This window comes from Dreissena polymorpha, chromosome 10 (genome assembly GCF_020536995.1).
Source record: "Dreissena polymorpha isolate Duluth1 chromosome 10, UMN_Dpol_1.0, whole genome shotgun sequence".
In the NCBI taxonomy this organism is placed as follows: Eukaryota; Metazoa; Mollusca; class Bivalvia; order Myida; family Dreissenidae; genus Dreissena; species Dreissena polymorpha.
Window position 1 is genome coordinate 28,187,005 of NC_068364.1, and position 22,721 is coordinate 28,209,725.

At 35.4% G+C, this 22,721-nt stretch overlaps 2 protein-coding genes across 5 annotated transcripts in view; one reads left to right on the forward strand and one right to left on the reverse strand.

The window, feature by feature from the left end:
• The window catches only part of LOC127847295 (uncharacterized), a 248,008-nt gene extending 228,145 nt beyond the window's left edge, over positions 1–19,863 (reverse strand). The window contains exons 1-2 of the mRNA XM_052379131.1: positions 19,327–19,863; positions 18,521–18,904 (exon numbers count right to left, since the gene is read on the reverse strand). Of these exons, the coding sequence (XP_052235091.1) occupies positions 18,521–18,904; positions 19,327–19,661 (719 nt within the window). The 5' untranslated portion in view covers positions 19,662–19,863. The remainder of the gene's footprint in view (positions 1–18,520; positions 18,905–19,326) is intronic.
• LOC127847285 (inversin-like) overlaps positions 1–22,721 on the forward strand; it is a 178,446-nt gene that overhangs the window by 89,482 nt on the left and 66,243 nt on the right. For all 4 annotated transcript variants that reach the window (XM_052379099.1, XM_052379097.1, XM_052379096.1 and 1 more), the window contains 4 exons: positions 8,286–8,392; positions 11,022–11,187; positions 21,206–21,413; positions 21,793–21,873. In XM_052379099.1, the coding sequence (XP_052235059.1) occupies positions 8,286–8,392; positions 11,022–11,187; positions 21,206–21,413; positions 21,793–21,873 (562 nt within the window). The remainder of the gene's footprint in view (positions 1–8,285; positions 8,393–11,021; positions 11,188–21,205; positions 21,414–21,792; positions 21,874–22,721) is intronic.

A 22,721-nucleotide genomic window follows, 5' to 3' on the forward strand; every position in this document is an offset into this window, starting at 1 on the left:
TATTCAGAACTTGATTTAAGATTTGTGGAATGTTTATTAGATATTTTTATATAAGGTATTACTTGGTATTTTTATCACTGTTAGACTCGAGCATGACTATTCATAGACATGATACTAAGCTATTAAATTCGTTTTAATGCCCATTACACATAGTTAACATGTGGAAACACTATGCAATTAAATTGACAGTGTTTTTTTTTTCATTTTTACTAATGATCCAAACATTGATAATGTTCACTAAAACAAAAAAATCATATTATGTTTACCTTAATTGATGACCCCTTTAAAAGTAGTGGGTAAACTATAAACCAATTTTAGGAAACCTTTCAAAATGGTGTTGAGATGTTTTTAATTGGAAAGTATTATGTTATTGTTTGTGACGGCAGTCTGGCGTATTAATCAATAAAACATGCTTGAAATTAAAGTATTGAATTATAAAGCATTGTTAAACAACACTTAAAAGGGTACTTAAATATACAGAGTTAAAAGTTTATCATTGTAGAGTTAGACATTATGATCCATTAATTATAAACTTCACTGAAGAATATATGAGTTGTTTTAGCTGTGAAACTCAGTTAATTATAATAAATGAACAGGTATCATGCACTCAGGTATATAACATACACAGTAGATTTGCTTGTAAACAGGCCAATATTGTATTAAGTTCAGTATTTAAGAACAAATACTTGATTATCACATTGTATTCAAAGTAAGGTTGTCTGATAATAAATGTTAAATGAAATAATGCATTTTTAAATTGATTGAGGTACATTACCCTAGTTGCTCTCTGGGATGGCATGCTCAATGATGCTGAATCTTTAATAAAGTGTTTGCTTGAGTTACAATTTAGTATTGGATTGTAGATTACAATCTAGTATTGGATTGTAGGCTTATTTGAGCATTGCTCTGGGAAAACAGGGTTAAATGCATATGCTTAAGGTGTCGTCCCAGATCACCTTGTGCACTCCACACAGGCTAATCAGGGACAACACTTTCTGCTTTTATGGTATTTTTCATTTAAAGGAAGTCCCTTCTAAGCAAAAATCCAGATTTGGCAGAAAGTGTCGTCCCTGATTAGCCTATACAGACTGCACAGGCTAATCTGGGACTGCATTTAATGTACATGCATTTTATTATTAAGCCCTGTTTTCCCAGAGCATGGTTAATTTATTTGTTGAATTTGATTTGTCTCCCTTTAAACCTAACATTGAACATAATAAAGAGTTGAAGTAAGAACACGACTTTTTATGCCCCCAACGGGCGGCATATAGTTTTCGCATTGTCTGTCTGTATGTCTGTCCGGCACATTTTTCTTGTCCGCTCTCTGTTTCAAGTAGTTCTCATCCAATCTTCACTAAACTTGGTCAGAAGTTGTACTAGATAATGTCTAGGCCAAGTTCAAACATGGGTCATGGCGGGCCAAAAACTAGGACACGGGGTCACTTAGTGCGTTTCAAACATTCATTATGGTATCCGCTCTCTTATTTAAGTAGTTTTCATCCAATCTTCCCCAAACTTGGTCAGAAGTTGTATCTAGGTAATGTCTATGCCAATTCGAATATGGGCCATGCTGGGCCAAAAACTACGTCACGGGGTCACTTAGTGTGTTTTAAACATTCAGCATGGTGTCCGCTCTCTAATTCAAGTAGTTTTCATTCGATCTTCACCAAACTTGGTCATAAGTTTTATCTAGATGATCTCTAGGCCAAGTTCGACATGGGCCATGCCAGGCCAAAAACTAGTAAGTATAAGAAAAAAAATAATTCTACAGTTGACAAGAAGATATGTGCATTCCTGTTATTTGCATGCAAAGAATTGGCAGAAAAAAACATCTACAAACTGCAGCAGATAACATATGTAACAAACAACAAAATTTAATTATTGAACATCTGTTATGCAGCAATTAATAGTTTAATAAAATAAAGGCGATGTATATCTCAAAAACATATACACAGTTATGCTTTTATGTAGTGACAAAGTTACAGTTGGGGCATCCGTGTCATTGGGACACATTTCTTGTTGTTTTAATATTTTGTTAAATGGTTTTTGGTTGTATAAAATAAAGATTGTCTCTGATGATGCATTACTTGTTTGATTCATCAATATAAATCATATTATGTTAACAGCTTGGCTTTGTTAATGATTGCGTAGTAAGTAGTTAGGCCATAAAAGCTTTCTTTTAATCATCAATCTCAATAAGTGATCATTTCTTCAAAACATCATGATTGGTGTTGTCTATTGTACAAATTATTTATTAATCACTCACATTTATACACATGTATGTGGACATTTTATTCATATATAGATACTACTTTCTTGCATCACTTTCATTCAGCTATTAATTATAATTTATTCGAGTGGAATTCATTTTATAAGGGTAACTGTAGAAGGTGCGGAATATTCATGTATTCATGGATAATAAAATTGCATATACCAATAATGAAAATTGAGAATTATGTTTTCCAGTAAATAATTACAACGGTGAGGGGGGAGGGGGGTTGAAGGAGGATGACAACTTTTTTTTGTCATTGATAAATAGAACAATAAATGATAGTTACCATAATTGTGTGATTTTGTAACTTCCAAGAATACTTAAATACAAATTAAATGACCAAGAAGCAATATAATGACATCATGATCATCAACAACAATGACAATTATAATAATAATAATTGCAAAATCTCATGGTAATAGCTTGCATGTAGAAAACTAAAGAAAAAATGTTTTGTAAGTGATATGTATGTGAGGTCTAACTCTTTCAGTGCTGGAACCGAATTTTGAAGACGCCTTTGCAAACAGTTTTGATCCAGATGAGACGCCACAGAACATGGCGTCTCATCAGGATCCGAACTGTTTGCTATTCTGATAGTATTCTTTGAAAAAAACTAAGAAAATGCTAGTTTTAGAAATTCAGCAGACGGCAGTTTCCCAGCATGCATAGGGCTAAAGTAATAGAGGACAGAAATAATTTCATGTTGAATTGCAGCTTTGCAAAAATTGGTCCCTGCAAATGTCACAGATTACTACATGTATTATCTGGGGACTTGCATTTCAATCTGCCCATGAACAATCCTGTGTATGAAGTTTCCGATGTCACGCCAGGCGGGTTTCCCCCAGTGGCCCACGGCTTGAATATTAATTATTTGTAAACTGTTGCAACAAGGGTCAATATTTTGAGAAAAATAAACTTACTGGAAATCGTTCAATGTAATCCTGATCCGGCGACATATGTTTCAATTATTGTTGTTAATGCTTTTGACACCAAATGGACTTGATATTGGAAAGGGTTTTACATGAAATAAGTATCATACCTTGCTTGCTAAACAGTTGGTTATGATAATTTTCAAGTGTAAGATTTCTTATCCAATTAGAGAACTCTAAAAAAAATTTGCGTTGATATTTGGGACAATTAAGTGTCATAAATCTCAGTAAAAAATTTGTCATTAATGATGAAAGTAACAAAATGGATGTACATGTATGATGATCCAGTTAATTAAACTCAAATGTCAATACTATAGATCTCAGCAAAAACTGCTTGAAACAAGGGCTGTTTGTAAAACATGCATGCCCCCCATATGGGCTGTGCGTTGTAGTGGCAGCCATTGTGTGAATACGATTTTTGTCACTGTGACCTTGACCTTTGACCTAGTGACCTGAAAATCAATAGGGGTCATCTGCGAGTCACTATCAATGTACCTATGAAGTGTCATGATCCTAGGCAAAAGCATTCTTGATTTATCATCTGAAAATCGTTTTACTATTTTGGGTCACCGTGACCTTGACCTTTGACCTTGTGACCTCAAAATCAATAGGGGTCATCTGCGAGTCATGATCAATCTACCTATGAAGTTTCATGATCCTAGGCGTATGCGTTCTTGAGTTATCAACCGAAAACCATTTTACTATTTTGGGTCACCGTGACCTTGGCCTTTGACCTAGTGACTTAAAAATCAATAGGGGACATCTGCGAGTCATGATCAATCTACCCATGAAGTTTTATGATCCTAGGCGTATGCGTTCTTGAGTTATCATCCGGAAACCATTTTACTATTTAGGGTCACCGTGACCTTGACCTTTGACCTAGTGACCTCAAAATCGATAGGGGTCATCTGCGAGTCATGATCAATCTACCCATGAAGTTTATGATCCTAGGCGTATGCGTTCTTGAGTTATCATCCGGAAACCATTTTACTATTTCGGGTCACTTTGACCTTTGACCTAGTGACCTCAAAATCAATAGGGGTCATCTGCAAGTCATGATCAATCTACCCATGAAGTTTCATGATCCTAGGCGTATGCGTTCTTGAGTTACCATCTGAAAACCATTTTACTATTTCGGGTCACCGTTACCTTGACCTTTGACCTAGTGACCTCAAAATCAATAGGGGTCATCTGCAAGTCATGATCAATGTACTTATGAAGTTTCATGATCCTAGCCCCAAGCGTTCTTGAGTTATCATCCGGAAACCACCTGGTGGACGGACCGACCAACTGACAGACCGACATGTGCAAAGCAATATATCCCCTCTTCTTCGAAGGGGGGCATTAAAATGTATGATGGTTTTAATATTCCCCTGTCTTACTTATATAAGTATCACACAAATATACATTAATTCCACAATTCAGGGCATTGTACATGGAAGATTGATGTTAAAAACAAGGGCTGTTTGTAAAACATGCATGCCCCCCATATGGGCTCTCAGTTGTAGTGACAGCCATTTTGTAAATATGTTTTTTGTCACTGTGACCTTGACCTTTGACCTAGTGACCTGAAAATCAATAGGGGTCATCTGCGAGTCATGATCAATGTACCTATGAAGTTTCATTATCCTAGCCATAAGCTTTCTTGAGTTATCATCGGGAAACCATTTTACTATTTCGGGTCACTGTGACCTTGACCTTTGACCTAGTGACCTGACAATCAATAGGGGTCATCTGCCAGTCATGATCAATGTACCTATCAAGTTTCATGATCCTAGGCATAAGCGTTCTAGAGTTATCATCCGGAAACCATTTTACTATTTCGGGTCACCGTGACCTTGACCTTTGACCTAGTGACCTGAAAATCAATAGGGGTCATCTGCTAGTCATGAACAATCTACCCATCAAATTTCATGATCCTAGGCATAAGCGTTCTTGAGTTATCACCCGGAAACCATTTTACTATTTCGGGTCACCGTGACCTTGACCTTTGACCTAGTGACCTGAAAATCAATAGGGGTCATCTGCTAGTCATGATCAATCTACCTATCAAGTTTCATGATCCTAGGCATAAGCGTTCTTGAATTATCATCAGGAAACCATTTTACTATTTCAGGTCACAGTGACCTTGACCTTTGACCTAGTGACCTCAAAATCAATAGGGGTCATCTGCGAGTCATGATCAATGTACCTATGAAGTTTCATGATCCTAGGCCTAAGCGTTCTTGAGTTATCATCCGGAAACCACCTGGTGGACCGACCGACAGACCGACCGACATGTGCAAAGCAATATACCCCCTCTTCTTCTAAGGGGGGCATATTAAGCCTAAAGTATTTGGCTACTGTAACGTATTTGACTACAATATATTCACTCTTACAATGAAAAGAGTTTATCTTGATCAACATTTTATGAACAATACTGAAATCTTACGCTGGCGGATGTAACAATATACGCTTAGGTCCATTAAACATTTCCCATCATTTGAATAGGAGAAATTCATTACCCCTAGGGCATTTTGAGTTACGTGCTTTCTTCTCAAATAACGGTAATGAATAATGGAATGTATAACACAAGTTGGCTGTTTTTTTACGCCCATGGTGATGTCAAAATGGTGTGGTTTATCATATTTCGAATTGTATTCACATGAAATTGCAATTGCAAAAAGACTATAATAACAAATAATGATTAAGAAAGCATATGCTAAATGTCATATTTCAAACATAAATATTTATCTGATCTGACAGTTTTATTAAGCTTATGTTATCTACTGCTTCATAAACAAATTATCTAGAAATACTTTAGTCTGTTTAATATGATATTTACATCAAAATGGATTGAATATAGAGCTAGTAAAATTTTAGTTATTTATCTGTGGTGTATATTATTACTTGGTTAATTAGAACTGCTGGAAAAATTAAGATACCAGGGGTTTTTTTTACTAAGAAAGTGACGCCGATATTCGGCGTCTTCCCCTACCAGAATTTTTCCTCTAAAACTACCATTTCCCCTCCAAAAATATAATTTTTCACCAAAATATAATATTTTACCCTCAAAGAAATGTTTTTTTTTCTTTTGGGAAGTCGACACTTATCCAATTTGTACCATGTAAAACGATCTCGCTCTCACTCTCTCTCTCCCGACGAACACTCAAATCTGGGAATCCCAGTGATTCTATATATAGTTCTTAAATTACATCATGGAAACTGGGCAACTAATCGTATTAATCATGTGACTATTTTACTGGATTCCGGTCTTGCGCGAGAAGGGTGTTTCATCAATTAATTACCGGAAACCAGTCGAATTTTCATCCGGGTTATATGAAAGCCAAGATATAAACGTTAAAACAGAAAAAAGTCTCACAATTGGCGTTCATACACGAACAAAATAAAACGTTCGGACTCAGAAAATATTAATTGCGTTGACGCATTTTTTAAGAATGAATTATCAAAAACCGTTGAAACCCAGCAGGATTCGGAGGTACATGTAATCAACATCGATTAATACTGTCAGATTATTGTGAAAGTGAAAGTACACAATCGGCAGCTGCCACACCTTTCCCTTCCAATACTGTAGCAGATCTAGATCGTCAACCCATTCATCATATTGAAATCACAATATTGACATCGTTCCCCGGCCCCAGTTGAAAACATTTCCCATTATTAGATCTTCCCCTGCAACTTTATTTAGGACTTTGACTTTAATATCATACTTGTTCATGTGTTTAAGAGCAAAAAGGTCAGAGACATGCCTCTTTTACTAAAAAAACCCCTGAAGTCTGTAGGCGAGTTATAGACATTGAAATGAACAGTTTTTATTTTTTCCCCAAATATGTCTCTTTCGCGCTCGATTGTCCCCTTTTACCCAGCGTCCAGCGTCTTCCCCTTTTTCTAAAAAAAACCCCTGGATACACAAAAGAAATTAATTATGTGTACTACAGTGGTATACTTCAATAATATGATACACATATATGTGTGTTGTAATGCCCTACATGCAAACCCGTGTTTCCGAGTTTCTCCACTTCTCCCTAGAGTCTCCTCACTTCTCCCTAAATCAGTGTCCAGGGAGAAGTCACTTCTCCTAAAAATTTGAGCCCAGCGTGAGCCCTGAATTAGTTTAAGATGGTTTCTATTTAAATGTCTGTTTTAAGGTTTATCATTGCGTTATGCATGTGATTTGCCTAGTCAAAGTCAGTATACAGAATTTTCCTTCCTTCAGACTTCAGCTCAATCACACCCCTGATAATGTGTGTAGTACTGCTAGGGTTTTCATGTGCATAAAGGGTCCTCCCAGATTAGCCTGTGCAGTCTGCAAAGGACGATACTTTTTTCACTTTAATTGTAATTTTTGTTTTAAGGAAGTCTCTTCTAAAGGAAAATCCAATTGAAAGTGAACTCCCAAAGAAGCGTGGTTTTCGCACAGCGAAGCTCATTTTCATTCTTTGCAATTAAAAAAACCCAATAAGCCCCACAAAGAATAAAAAACTAACACTGTTTGAGATTGTAAACTATTGTACCTATTGCCTAGCTATGGGTTAATGGGGCTAAATGCATATGCGTTAAGTGTTGTTCCAGATTAGTCCGTGCAGACCCCACATGCTGATCAGGGACGAGACACTTTTTGCATTAACAGGATTTTTGCTAAGTTAATTCCATAACTGCATAGGTTAATCTGAGACATAGAGAATATTATGTGAGTGTCGGATAGAGATCAAGTTTATCATGCAAGGCTGAGAAACATGTAGTGCGAGGCTTGCCGAGCGCTACAAAGTTTTGAGCCGATCATGATAAACTTGATCTCTATCCAACACTCACATAATATTCTATTGAAGTGTTTGTTTACTTCAACGTCATCGTTTGCTATGATGTCACATTGAACCATATAGTGTTCTTTAAAAAGAGGTTTGAAAACCATGGTCTAAAAATATCGAAAGTATAAAGCTTAAGTTTATACGATCATTGTTATACTATCGATTTTTATCTGGTAATAGGATAAAATACTTTATGCACCCAGTTTTCCTAGAGCTCAGCTCAATAATATTGCCAAGTTTTTTTACTTTCAAAATAGTCTTGAAATCCGTTTTCAGGTCATTCAAAGATCGTATCCTTGCTGCTAGACAACAAGGCGGAGTTCTCGAGTTCCGACCAGAACGGAGCCACACCTTTACACTACGCAGCGCAAAACAACTTTGACGTGAGTGTGTCACTTATAAATCAGAGTTTTCTTTAAACATGAAGTTAATTTACAAATGGTAATACATAATTATTATTATGTATTTTTTATAAAAAATGTAATCTGAATTAATTACACTGATGTTTTGAGATTACCCACTTGGCTAGTGTATGCAAACAAACCTTGCTCTGGGAAAACTGGGCAAAATTCATGTGTGTAAAGTGTTGTCCCAGATTAGCCTGTGCAGTGCACACAATCTAATCAGGGACAAATCATTCACATTTTATGTTTTCTTTCTGATAAAGGGAAGTCCCTTCTCAACTAAAATTCAGTGTAGGTGGACAGTGTTGTCCCTGATAAGCCTGTGCAGACTGCACTGGCTAATCTGGGATGACACTTTGCTCACATGCGTTTAACCCCGTTTTCGCAGAGCACAGCTCTATTATTGTTTTGTGAAATGAACTTCTTTCCCATTTTTAAGCAATAAAATTATAGCTTCAAAAATGTCCTCATTATTACATGTGTTAGTGCAGATGTGCAAGACACTTTGTTCTTCTCCCTATGATCCATATATGCTTAATCATATTCCCTTGAATGTGACTAACAGCTAGTTAACCCTTTCAGTGTGGGAACCGAATTTTAAAGGCCTTTGCAAACAGTTTGGATCCAGATGAGACGCCACAGAACGTGGCGTCTCATCTGGATCCAAACTGTTTGCTATTCTGATAGTATTCTTTGAAAAAAAATCGAAGTAAATGCTATTTTTAGAAATTCAACAGACGACATTTTAGCAGACGAAAAATTTTCCAGCATGCAAAGGGTTAACAAGCATATCCAGCAATTTGTACCTTCCCCTGAAAGGCACTTTCCCAATGGAAGGTAAAAAGTGCCAATGGCTGTCCGAAAAATTACCAAAATGAAGGAAAGTTTCTTGTAATTTGTTCCAAAAGCACAATTTCTGCATCTTTACTTGGGAATTGTTGGCAGTCATTTAGGAAAGAATTCTATTTGAGATTGGAAATGGGGCCAAATAACGGCCCCAAATTTGACCAAAAAAATACTGTAAGCTTAAGTTAATTCAACAAGGGTATCTCATTCAGGGGACTGTGGAAGTGTTCATGTCTGTTCTGAACACAAAAACTTTCTAGGTGGAAAGTGTTGTCCCTAATTAGCCTGTGCAGACTGCACAGGCTAACCTTGGACGACACTTAATGCACATTCATTTAGCCCAGTTTACTCAATCAGGAGACAGTGGAAGTGTCCTGTCATGGGCAAAACCTTTAATCTAGCCTTAAATAGCGAATCGTTCGCTGTTATTTTAAGCACGACTATTATTTATAAAATATATATAGTGGAGCTATCCTACTCACCCCGGCGTCGGCGTTTCCGTTTCCGTTAGCGTGCAAATGTTAAAGTTTTTGTAGTACCCCAATTATTTTCATTGTCCCTTGACATATTGCTTTCATATTTTGCATACTTGTTTACCAACATGACCCCAACCTATAAACAAGAGCAGACAACTCTATCAAGCATTTTTTCATAATTATGGCCCCTTTTCCACTTAGAATATGCAGCAAATGTTAAAGTTTGCCTACTTCCCCAAATATTTTCAACGTCCCTTGACATATTGCTTTCATATTTTGCATACTTGTTAACCATCATGACCCCAACCTATAAACAACAGCAGACAACTGTATCAAGCATTTTGACAGAATATTGCCCCTTTTATTCTTAGAATATGCATATTATTGATAAATCTATGTTAAACTTTTGCCTAATACCCCAAATATTTCCTATATCCTTTGACGTATTGCTTTTATATTTTGCATACTTGTTTACCAACATGACCCCAACCTATAAACAAGAGCAGACCACTGTATCAAGCATTTTGACATAATTATGGCCCCTTTTACACTTCGATAATTGAACATTTTGCTTAAATTGCCATAACTTCTTTATGTATGATCACATTTTATTATTACTTTGACAAAACAACACTTACCTGAATACCACAATGGATTCGACCCAAACAATACCCCATGCCCCTACCCAGATTCCCTGCCCCCTCAACCATCCCCCCCAACACCCCCCCATTTTTTTTTAACATCTAATAAATAACCACACCCCTGATTATACCCCCCTCTCACCCCTCCCTACCCCCCCAACCTCCCCCCCCCCCCCCCCATTTTTTTTTAACATTATCTAATAAATTACCCCACCCCGTATTATACCCCCCTCTCACATCCCCCTACCCCCCCCACCACACACACAATTTTTTTCTCTCCTTTTTTAGTTTTAGAAAGATCGTCTAATAAATGACCACACCCCACATTATACCCCCTCTCAACCCCCCCCCCAATTTTTTTTATTTTTTTTCCTTTTTTATTTTTTAAAGATTGTCTTATAAATTATTGAATATGAACAATTTCCCCATGATAGCTTACGTTATATTGTCAAGCACTCGAATAGTCGACGCGCTGTCCTCTGACAGCTCTTGTTAAAAAATACATTTTTTGAGATCAGGAAAGATGCCGTTGTAAAGGTAAGATCATACATTATTTTATTTGCAGAAAATTAGGAGCAAGAAGCCATGCTTGGAAACATCATTTTTGTACGCACATAAAAAACACATCAATTAAATCCGATTCAGGAGACTGTTGAAGTGTTTCTGTCTCGCGCCAATGTGACAGACGAAGCAGATGTGGAGGGCAGGACTGCGTTCATGTGGGCAGCGGGCAAGGGGGCGGACCAAGTGTTGGAGACCTTCCTCAAACACAATGTGGACATACAACAGGTCGACAAGAACGGTGGCACAGGTATGTCCTTAACATTTCTCATGATGACCTTGAAATTTCATGTTTGTCCTTGAATGTTCACATGTGGCGCGGACTGATCTATCTATAAGACCAGAATAAAATAATAATGGCTCTGTGAAAATTGGGCTTGATGCGTAAAGTTTCGTCCAAGATTAGCTTGTGCTGACTGCATGGGACGACAAATACATGTGGCATTGATAGTTCATGTGACCTTGACAATTTGTAAAATTACTCATAAGGATTGTAGACAGACATGTCAAATCTGACAGCAGTTTTGGTAAATATAATTCTTATTTGAGTTGCAAACGTATTAATCAGAATGGTAGAAATTGAAAAAAAAATCTTGCTTTATCCCTTTTTTTATACCCCCACAAACACAGTTTACGGGGGTGTATAGGAGTGAGCTTGTTTTACTTTAAACAACTCTTTGTTGGTCTGTTAGTTGGCTGTTTAGTGCTCTCATGGTCCAGGTTGTTGTTGTTTTTGTACTTGGAGGGGGTAAAGCCTCACCTTTTTATTGGGGAAAAAATAGCAGAATATCACGGATTTGGGGTTGTATTTGAGCACCTTGTTGGCTGTTTGGGGGGAAATATCAACAACTATGAACAACATTTACACTTCAAGTGGTATTGTTCAATGTACTAATTTTATTTTAATATTTATACATTTTAAAATCATCAATTTCACTTACATGCTACTACAGTACAGAGCGACACACATAATACAGCAGAATATGAATATGAATCTGGTTATGCACAGATAAACTTACATATAAATGAAACCATGTTTGTCTTACCCATTTACAATGATAATCATTTTTAGAGCTGCTACAATATATAAGTATATAGCGCAATACGCAATCCGCATATTGTATTGCGATACGATCTGCTTTTACATGTCATACTGTAAAATTTCAGATGAAGTTTATGGAAATTGGAAAAAAAAAACAATTAATTACATAATAAAAAATGTAAATTGATGTCATTATCAACAGAAGGAATAATGATCAATTTTTTATTTACGTAACAGCATTCTGATAAGTTACACGACCGGCTTTTAAACATCCACAATTCTTTTTCGGGTTATTATTCTTCTTGTCGACTTTCATAATAGTTCTCAAAATGGCAGACGAAACGAACACCGAGTTTGACTTTATAGACAATTTCAAGGGAAAAAGTGTTGTTTAACAACACAATAAACATACAATACGTAGGTTATGTTCATGTAATTAAGTTGTTTTTGGTGATTATCTGGTGAGTTATAATTCTGGTACAAGTAAGCAAAATATTGCAATATATTGCAATACGGGTTTTTGAACTGACAATATATTGCAATACGGTTTTGGGCGTATGGTTGCAGCACTAATCATTTTAAATGTTTTTTTCTTTGAGTGGAGGCTAAACTCCAATAAACAAACACTAACTTTATCAGACATTCATTCACTGTTTAAATTTATTATAAATATTGTTTGTATCTAAGAAGTATTCTCCATTGTTCACAGACACAAGCATTTTATTAACCCCTAATATTTATAATATGTCCGTCTCGAATTCGATATGATTTCTCAATGTTCAGAGATTTGATTTTTTTTCCTCCATTTTAAGCAATCTTGGAATAATGACCTATGAAACATGTATGCGTAGCGACGTTAAATCCTATATGTCTGACTACATTCTTGAACCAAAATTTAAGTCATTATGAGTGTTGAATTCATTAGATATTTACAAATGTAGTTGTTTTTAATTGTTAAATATGAAGGCAATTATGGGGGAAAATCCATGACAGAGGAGGAAAAAAACCTTTAGAGAATAGGGAATACACACTGCAGTTCTCAATGAAGGACATAAATGATGAATGGAACATTATAACTTAAATGACTATGTTCACAAAAAAACAAAAATAACCCTTTGATAACGGCTATGAATCGTTTGGTTAAACTGTATAGTTTTGAAAAACTATCCCTAAAACTCTATTTATATTGCTATTCTTTTTGTCATTGCTAACAAATCAAGTATGCTGCATGGTTTATTCCATTATTTTACATAAAGGGGGAGATCAGACGCACCTTTACAAGAAAGATATTGGAACTGATTAGAACATTGTCCTTAGGTATTCAATGTATGAAGAAGAACATTCTAGAAATATTGTTTAAATACTATGAGTATATTTTCCATAGCATGTAGATTTATAAAAAATAAAACACAGTTTCCCATTTTATTTTTCAAATAGACAAAATTTAAAGAACTGTACTGTATATATAAAATTATATGAAGTTAATGTTATGATAGCAAGTTGACAAAGCAATATAACTTATGAACGTATAGATTGCAGTCATTTTCTTGTATTAAGTGATACTGTGAAACCATTATTAATCGTCAGGCATTAATTTTCATAAATTTCGTCAGTCGACCGATCGGCGAATTTAAGATCCTAACGAACAATCATGCTCTATGTTTGAACAAAAACAAACACTAAGTTGAACAATATTTTAAAATTTTACCGTAGACATGAGGCATTAAATTCCAACATAATCCGTGCACACATTCACTGCTGTTTCGTAATCAAGATTAATCCGGTTTTGACACAAAGGGATGTAGATTACACAAGGTACTTAACTGACACGTTACACTTCTTTAAAACGCGTGTGCAGTACAGCTGTATCGAATGCGTTGACTTCGTTTATGTATAATGGTAATGAATAAGCGCTAATTGTTTATAACTTTATTACCCATTAGGTGCATTGTGTTTTTCAGGGGTGTTGCATATTAGCCATCACGCAGCAAATGCCGATAAAAGACAATACACCAAATGAAAAGATGACGATGTGTGATCAACATGCGTATTTATCACAAATTAATAAAGAATATTTTAATTGCTGTTTGTTGTTTGATTGTTTGCGTTTAACCACACTTATTACTATTTTATATGTATCAATTTATTTATTTTTAAATTATTGACATTATTGATTTATTTACCGGTAGTTTACTTTTTAACAACAAACACACACATAGAGTTTATAATTTTAATGTCGATATCAGAATAAAAAAGCATTTTATTTGAAAAAAAACACTTAACAATCTGGAACCTCCAGATTACGATACGATTGTTATCAGTATGGCGATTATAATAATAGAATAAGACTAATTGGCAATTGGCTTTGTTGTTACAAACACTCGTTAACGATTTTTCGATCCCACTTGTCCGCTAATCATAACAATGAACGTGTGAATGGCATACATTAAGAGGGTCCATTACTGTCCCTTGATAACAAAAGACTAGTTAATTGGCATGTGACAAACAGGCCCCACCTCCTGAAGTGATTCTCAAGTGTGTTCCCGCATTCGTACCACGATTTTTTGCAACTGCGATTGATCGCGAATATGTATTACACACAAATCGGATATTGACTGACGCAATTTTTTTAAAATTCAAAATCAGAAATCGGCGAATTTAAGTGCTGACGAAATCGTCATTTTTATAAAAATGACGAAATTTTGTGCTGTCGAAAATAAATGGTTTCACAGTAAGTTTTCGTTATTTTACAGCGTTCTTTGCAATATGCTGATAAATTTTATAGAGCACAGCAGAAATGCCAAAACTGGGAACGAGCACAAGAACTCATATCATTTAATGACGTTGTGATACGCAAGATGTAAATTTCTTGTTTGTCAAGAAAAAAGCCTTATTTATTTACTAGAATAATAACATTTTATTATAACCATGTTTTTAAATTTAATTTGACTGCATTATCACGGATCTGTAATAGGTCTAGTTAAAAAATCCTTTAGAATCTATTAGTTTTCATGAAGGATTTTCTCAAGGAATATTCTAACATGATCGTTTACTCTTTGAGCGGCCAGTATGGAATGTATGAGTAGATGATTGACATCACGCGCAAAGTTTAGACTCTGCCAACTGGTTGGCAAAATATGGTGTTTTCATATAAGCACGTATAGAAAAAGTTGACATTATCATAATTTATATACACAATTATTCAAGACATTTAGTATTAGTTTACTCATTGATGTCTGCATAAAGCGTTAGTGTACAAGAAAATGCACAAACGATAATAGTGTCATTACTAATTGCTTTAACTGAGTAAGACACAGGTATAAAATACAATCTTCATTCCAGGTATTATTGTTGTTTTCATTCGACTCATTTTAGCAATCAATTTTGTAGAAGAAAAACCCTCAGAAATCTAACTATTTTCAGAATAAATTAAAGTGAATGTACTTAAACAAATGAGATGAAAACAAACAACAAAGTATTTTAATGCTTCAAATTCAAGGATTTTTTTTCCAGTTATCTTAAATAATTTTTAATTTATATAAAAAGAAATGACTGCCTATATATAGATTCAAAATATTATTTATGTTATGTAAATTACAGACATTATATTCTAAACTAAAATTTTTTTATCAGTTCTAGACACCTTGTTAAGTAAAAGAGAAATATAAAACAATTGTAATACATGCAACAATATCATATATTCTATAATAGTTCTTATGATCCCATTAAGTCTTTATATTCTTTCAATTTATGACAGTATTTGTTTACAAAATAAATGCATCTGTAATAATACTAGCATTGTTGTAGTATTATAACACAAACATATTTTAATGCACAACATAATTCCATGGCAATATATAATCTGAATCATCAATCAGGATACATGTAGAGTTATGCTATTGCACTTTGAACACCAGGATACTGCTGTTCTGTTCAAGTCCCACAAAGATGGACGCAGTGTGTCTGTTGTAGCAGACTGACTGTGGGGACACCACTCCATCCTCCTTTGTACCAAGAATAGCCAGCTTCTTTCTGCCCTCATCGTCCACCTGTATGATAGTGTATGACTCTGCTCCACATACCAGCACCTGGCCTGCAGGTGTCACGTGTACATAACATGGATAACATGGGTCTATTAGTGCACGGTCAGTGAAGGTGGCCAGGACTGAACCATCCCTGGCCAGGGTGAGGACCGTGTTATAGGAGGTGTTTGTGATGTACAACTTGTCCCCTGTGGGACTCACGGCACACCTCATTACTGCAAAACAGTGTAGCATCACGATATTGAAATATACATTTAGTAGATAATTAGAAATCTTATTTAAACTGTATTAATAATGGAAAAGAACAGATACTAAATAATAATAATTATTAAAGTTGTGTTCCAGTGTTTTGTTTTCTCTTTATATTGACTTGTTTATATTTGACTTGTGTTTGTGCTTTAAGATTTGAAGTCTTTCACCAAGCATGGAAGAAAACAACACTTTGTGTGTCAGTTGGTGTAACTACATGCAGTTATAATAAATTTACCAAACATGTACACATGATTAAACATTCATTGACACACATTGAAATAGTTTACATTACTATCATACAAAATAATAACTATAGATATGGTTGTTATTGTAATTGAAAAAATTGTTTCATCAATAGTTGATAATATTATAAGTTAACACCTTTTATTGAAAATTTAAATGACAAAAACAACAATAAAAAGCTCAGGTTACAAATAGAAAAAAGAAAGAATGTGGTGTCTACTGTGAAACCAATATGATTCAACCGACATTTGTGTAGTTGCCGTTCAATCACAAATTAAATAAATCTTATTGAATAATTTTTATCACACACATCTCACAAAGTGTTATTGTATGATTAATGTTTTTTTTGTAATTTAATAATTAATTAGGAAAAAAAAGGTTACAAATAGTGAAAAGAAAAAGAAATGCAGAATCTACTATAAAATCCATATGATTCAACAGAAATAAATTTGTATAGTTTCAGTTCAGTCACAAAATAAAATGTTTTACCAAGTTTTTATTCCCAAAGTCTTATATTCAATACTGCTCCAGCAGCTGGAGTTTCACTTCTTTATATTTTATAATTATCAGACTTAAAAAACAACACAGTTTTTAAGATCCAACAAATAGCCCTGATTTAACTTATCCATGAAATTTAATATCATTAAAATAAATTTAATTCACATAGTACATTAATAAACATGGCATACAGGGAATGTCTAAATAAAAAAAACCATTAACTTTTCTTTTATACCTAATGATAAAATATGACATTTCTGCAGTGAAATAACAGCAGTGAAAATGGTTCTTTTCACCGGTGAAAAGAACAAATTTTCAGAACTCCTCTTTCTATTTTTAGATTATCATAACTAAATTTAAGTATATTTTCTATGATCACGCGTGAATTAAGAAAGACATTCCACCGAATCCAACAAATTGTCTTCTTACTTTATGCTTTTCACCGTTTATTTACATTGTAAAACGTTTTACTGGAGAATTTCGGTGGTATAAGGACGTCATTTTGTCACACTAATGACGTCATTTTGTGTTTTGAAATGTATTGAGGCACGCCACGGGTGAAACTCCGAGAAAGGGTAACATTTCAGTGAAAGGAAAACAACTGTTAATTACTTTCTTGAAAAAGGGGCATTAAAGAAACAGAAAATTTGTTTATGTCAGTGTAAGATCGTTTGTTATTTCACTCGTGATCATTGAAAAATAATATTTTCACAAGTGGCTCGTGAAATAACAAACGATATTACACTGACATGAACAAATATCCTCTATGTATTCTTAACTGCAGCTCAATTAATACATTAATGGTACATTATAACCTATTTGTTTGGCGTATTCCTAATCATATCCAGATTAATCCACTCTGAGTCTTACCTGTCCAAGGACCTGATTTATCCTCATACATCTTGCTGACTTGTTTCCCACTCAGCGTGTACTTGTACAGTGCTGTCTGATCAGTAATATACAGGTCGTCCTGGTGGCAGGCAATACCGAAACATGCATGTTGTAACTGAAGCTTCCTTCCTGTCACCAGCTTCCTGTTGTTGACTTTGATGAACTGGATCTCATGTATGTTTTTAAGAAAATCATCCAAAGTCACAGCCACTTCACTGGGTGTGATCTGACACATATGAATTGGCCACGTTGTCACACTACAGTGACTCACCACCTGGTGCTGCTGGTCAAGCAGCTTGATTGTTTTATTACAATAGTCTGCTAACAGGACCTGTCCTTCTGGGAGGACACAGATGGCTGTGATATGGCATTCCTCTGAATCACTTGATATTCTTACATTGTGTTCAGACTTCCCCTTTACAGTGATTACCTTGTTTGGATTCTCTTGTACCCTCAATGTCTGTGTACTGTGGTCAATCTTTCCAAGACCTGACAGTTTAGACAAGTACTGTACAATATCACTGTAAGGCTGAAATGTTATTGGAACTCTAACCTGAAGAGAGTTCTTCTTTAGAAAGGTTTCACAATGCTGTATTTTGTCCTTGCATTTCCAGGTGGCTATAAAGGATAGTTCCAGCTTGCTTTTATCACTTATGTCCTGAATGGCATCTCGAAGTTGTTTCAATTCATCCTGAAGACTGATACATTTGTCAACATCATCTTTGCAAGAGGCTTGCAGTTTTGTCAGTGTATCTTTCATTTCATTCAGTGTCTTCTGTTGAATCGTGTCTAATGCTGCATTTATTTTTCGCCGAGTTTCATGTATCTTTTGTAACTGCTCATCAAATGAATTTTGCATATACTGAAGGTTAGCCTCTTGGTTGCCTTGAAGTTTCCTCATTTCTTCTAAAATTGTTTGGATAGAAACTGACAGTTTTTTAAGGTCTGTGGACTGGATTTTTACTATGTCTGATATAAGAGTTACCTTTGGACAGTGTCTGAAAGTAAAGGGGAAAACACTTTAAATTATATAAAATACTAAAACACCTATTCTTTGAAAGCTTTTATCATGGGAAAAGTCTTTGGTAAAGTCTGAATGAGATGCATATATTACATGCATACAAATGGTATAATAAAAAATATTCATTTATATAAATCTAAAACATAAGTATTCATTTGATCAGACAGTTTACTGGATATAAAACACATGACTCAATTACAAAGCCTAAAATTGCAGTCTTCTTTCTATTATAATTATTGTACATGAAATAATGAATTTCTTATTGAAATATTTTGTTTTTCATTGATATAATAAAATTATTTTTTCTTTCTAAAAATTATAGTTCCAGCTTGCAAAGAAGTTTGAAAACCCTACGTTTGTTTCGGGTGTTTTTTTTCTATTCTTCAAAATAAACTATACCTGTGATTAAGGAATGCACAATTTGTGCAGCACAGCTCACTGTGTTCATCGCAAAACATTTTCAGGTTTTCATCTCTATGGACATGGCATTTCAGAAGAAAATCTTCCACTTTCTTTGTCACTGGCCATTTCTTCATGTGTTTTCTTCCAAAAGTGTCATGTTTAGTAAACAACTGGCTGTGCAGGTTAATACAATTCCCACAGAAAAATTTAACACAACATTCACAGTAGAAATCAGCTGTATTATCCAATTTCTTGTCTTCACAGGTCGAGCACAAGAAGTCTTGGACTATGTCAGATCCCTTGTCAATGGTTGATTGTGAAAAGGTTGCCATTTTACTGAAAGAATTTTACTAGTACTGTGATCTCAATTAAATAGCTGAACATATCAAGCCCATCTAACCACGTCCGCAGTCCTAAACAAGTAGCACTAAACCTACCACTTTCAAACTAAGATACAACTCAAGGTGATTTGAAGGTTAAAACTTCGATAAACAAACTACGTAAACTGTCATGTGAACTGTGTGGTAAGATTACACCTTCAGTTTGTGGTTAGTTTATCTAGGCACACACGAAGAAATACCTCAACTCAATGCTGTGTTTAATCAATAAGCAACGAGGATAATGGTCGGTTTAAGTGAACTAGATAGCATGGGTATACACTGGGAGTATTTTAAACTGCACAATGCCAAGTATGGACTCCCAATATAGCTTTTATCAATAAACTTGTCATGAAAAATAAAGCATTTACATATCAACTTATTACTTAAATAAGATCTTAAAATTTATAAAACTGTCCTTGTCATGCCTGCAATATTCCTCTTGTGCTGCTTTGTCATAGGGAGTCGCTGGTTTGGTTAAATATTCTTATAATATAATTAACCCATTAATGCCTAGTGGGCTCACCCATCCTTCTAAATTGGATCAATTTATTTCCAAAATAAGGAATGTTTAGTACATTTATTTCTATATTTAGAATATTCCTTACAGAAATTCTTCTAATCAAACAGCGCAGACCCTGATGAGACGCGGCGTCTATGATGCGTCATCTCATCTGGGTCTATGCTGTTTGCCAAGGCCTTTTTTCTAGACGCTAGACATTAATGGGTTTATTCCACTGATAATTTTCAAGATTGGTCCAAGACAAAGTTTAAATATAGTAAATGGCAATAACTATTATCAATTGGTAAAAAGGCCATGTAAATAGTGAAATAAATTATTTGTAGTATTATTGACTCAGAGAGTATCAAATCTGTGTCACACATATTAAAAACCTAGATAGGACTAGAATAGGTCAATTCTGGTTTAGTTCGCAGCGATAGGACAAGAATAGGTCAATGCCGGTTTAGGTCGCCTTGATAGGACAATAATTTGTCAATTATGGTTTAGGTCACCACGATATAACAAGAATAGGTCAATTATGGTTTAGGTTGGCCTGATAGGACAAGAATAGGTCACTTATGGTTTAGGTTACCCCGATAGGACAAGAATAGGTCAATGCCGGTTAAGGTCGTCCTGATAGGACAAGAATAGGTCAATTATGGTTTAATTCACCCCTATAGGACAAGAATAGGTCAATTATGGTTTAGGTCGCCCGATAGGACAAGAATAGGTCAATTCCGGTTAAGGTCACCCCGATAAGACAAGAATAGGTCAATTCCGGTTTAGGTCGCCGTGGCAAAGTGAGTATGGTGTCTGGCTAGTGACAGGAATGTCACGGTTTGACTCCAACTGTGGGTGTATTCTTTAGCTCTCCCACAAAGATATCAAGTACTGATTCTACCCAGGAATCTTGGGACCATTAAAATAAGCCTAAGGCTCTCGATGTTCGATGCAATTGAGCTTAAATAAATATGTTTAAACTTATTTTGGTTCACAGCCCTGCATGCTGCCGCGCTCTCAGGTCATGCCTCCTCAGTAAAGATCCTGTTGAACCATGGCGCCCAAATCGATGCGACGGACTTTATGAAGCACACGCCGCTTTTCCGAGCCTGCGAGATGGGACACACAGATGTCGTGCAGATGCTCATTGACGATGGGGCACGCGTCGGGATGCTTGACGAAGACGGACGGTCACCCCTGCATTGGTATGGGGGCTGAATTGAAATTCTTTCAAGTTAAGAATAAATATTTATAAAGTTCCTAGGTGAGAAGTTAATTGGCCATGGAACTCGGAATTTATTTATTAATTCAGACAGTTTTTCTATCCCCAAACATGCACTTATTAATTCTTACTTCATATATTTCAATTTTTCCCACATGTTTATTTTTCAATTCCACCCACTTGTTTTTTTTCTATTCCTCTATACAATATGTTTATTGTATATTCCCTAGGTGTTTATTTTCTATTTTCCACCTGTTTGTTTTGAATTCCCCAGATGTTTATTGTCTTTTCCCCTCAGGTTTGTTTTCTATTCCCCAAATGTTTATTTTCTATTCCCCACATGCCCATTTTCTGTTCTTCAGGGCTGCACTGGGAGGCCACGCCTACATCTGCCAGACCCTCATCAAATACGTTGTCGACCCAAATATCAAGGACTCCTCAGGGTAAAGTACTTTCTGAGATTGGCTTCTTCATATGGTTTATTCAATGTTTGATTTTATAACCCAGCATTTCAATTTAAAAAGTTAAGGAGCTTATACTTCAATACAAAATTGCAATAGTAAAATTGTGGCAGATTTACGGTTTGCTTTACCTAATTTTTAGCTAGGCTGTTTTCGAAGAAAACCCGAGCTATTGTCATAGCCAGTTTGTCCGCCGTCCGCCGTAGGCGTTGTGCGAAAACATTAACATTGGCTCTAAAATCAAAGTGCTTCCACCTACAACTTTGAAACTTCATATGTAGATGCACCTTGATGAGTTCTACACGCAACACCCATTTTTGGGTCACTAGGTCAAGGGTCAAGGTCACTGTGACCTCTTATATCAAACTTTGACATAGGCTCTAAAATCAAAGTGCTTCCACCTACAACTTTGAAACTTCATATGTAGTTGCACCTTGATGAGTTCTACATGCCACACCCATATTTGGGCCACTAGGTCAAAGGTCAAGGTCACTGTCACCTCTAATATAAAACTTTAACAAAAACCTTAACATTGCCTCTAAAATCAAAGTGCTTCTACCTACAACTTTGAAACTTCATATGTAGATGCACCTTGATGAGTTCTACACATCACCACACCCATTTTGGGTCACTAGGTCAAAGGTCAAGGTCACTGAGACCTCTAAAAAAAATAAAATCTGACAAGCTTTTGCAGCTGAGCGTGGCACCCGTTATGCGGTGCTCTTGTTTTTTTTAACTTCATTTTGGTGTTAAAAAATTTAGTGTGCTTTATACATGGTTTCCTGTAATACATGAATTTGTTGAATTGTGGATCCAAATAACAGCCTTTA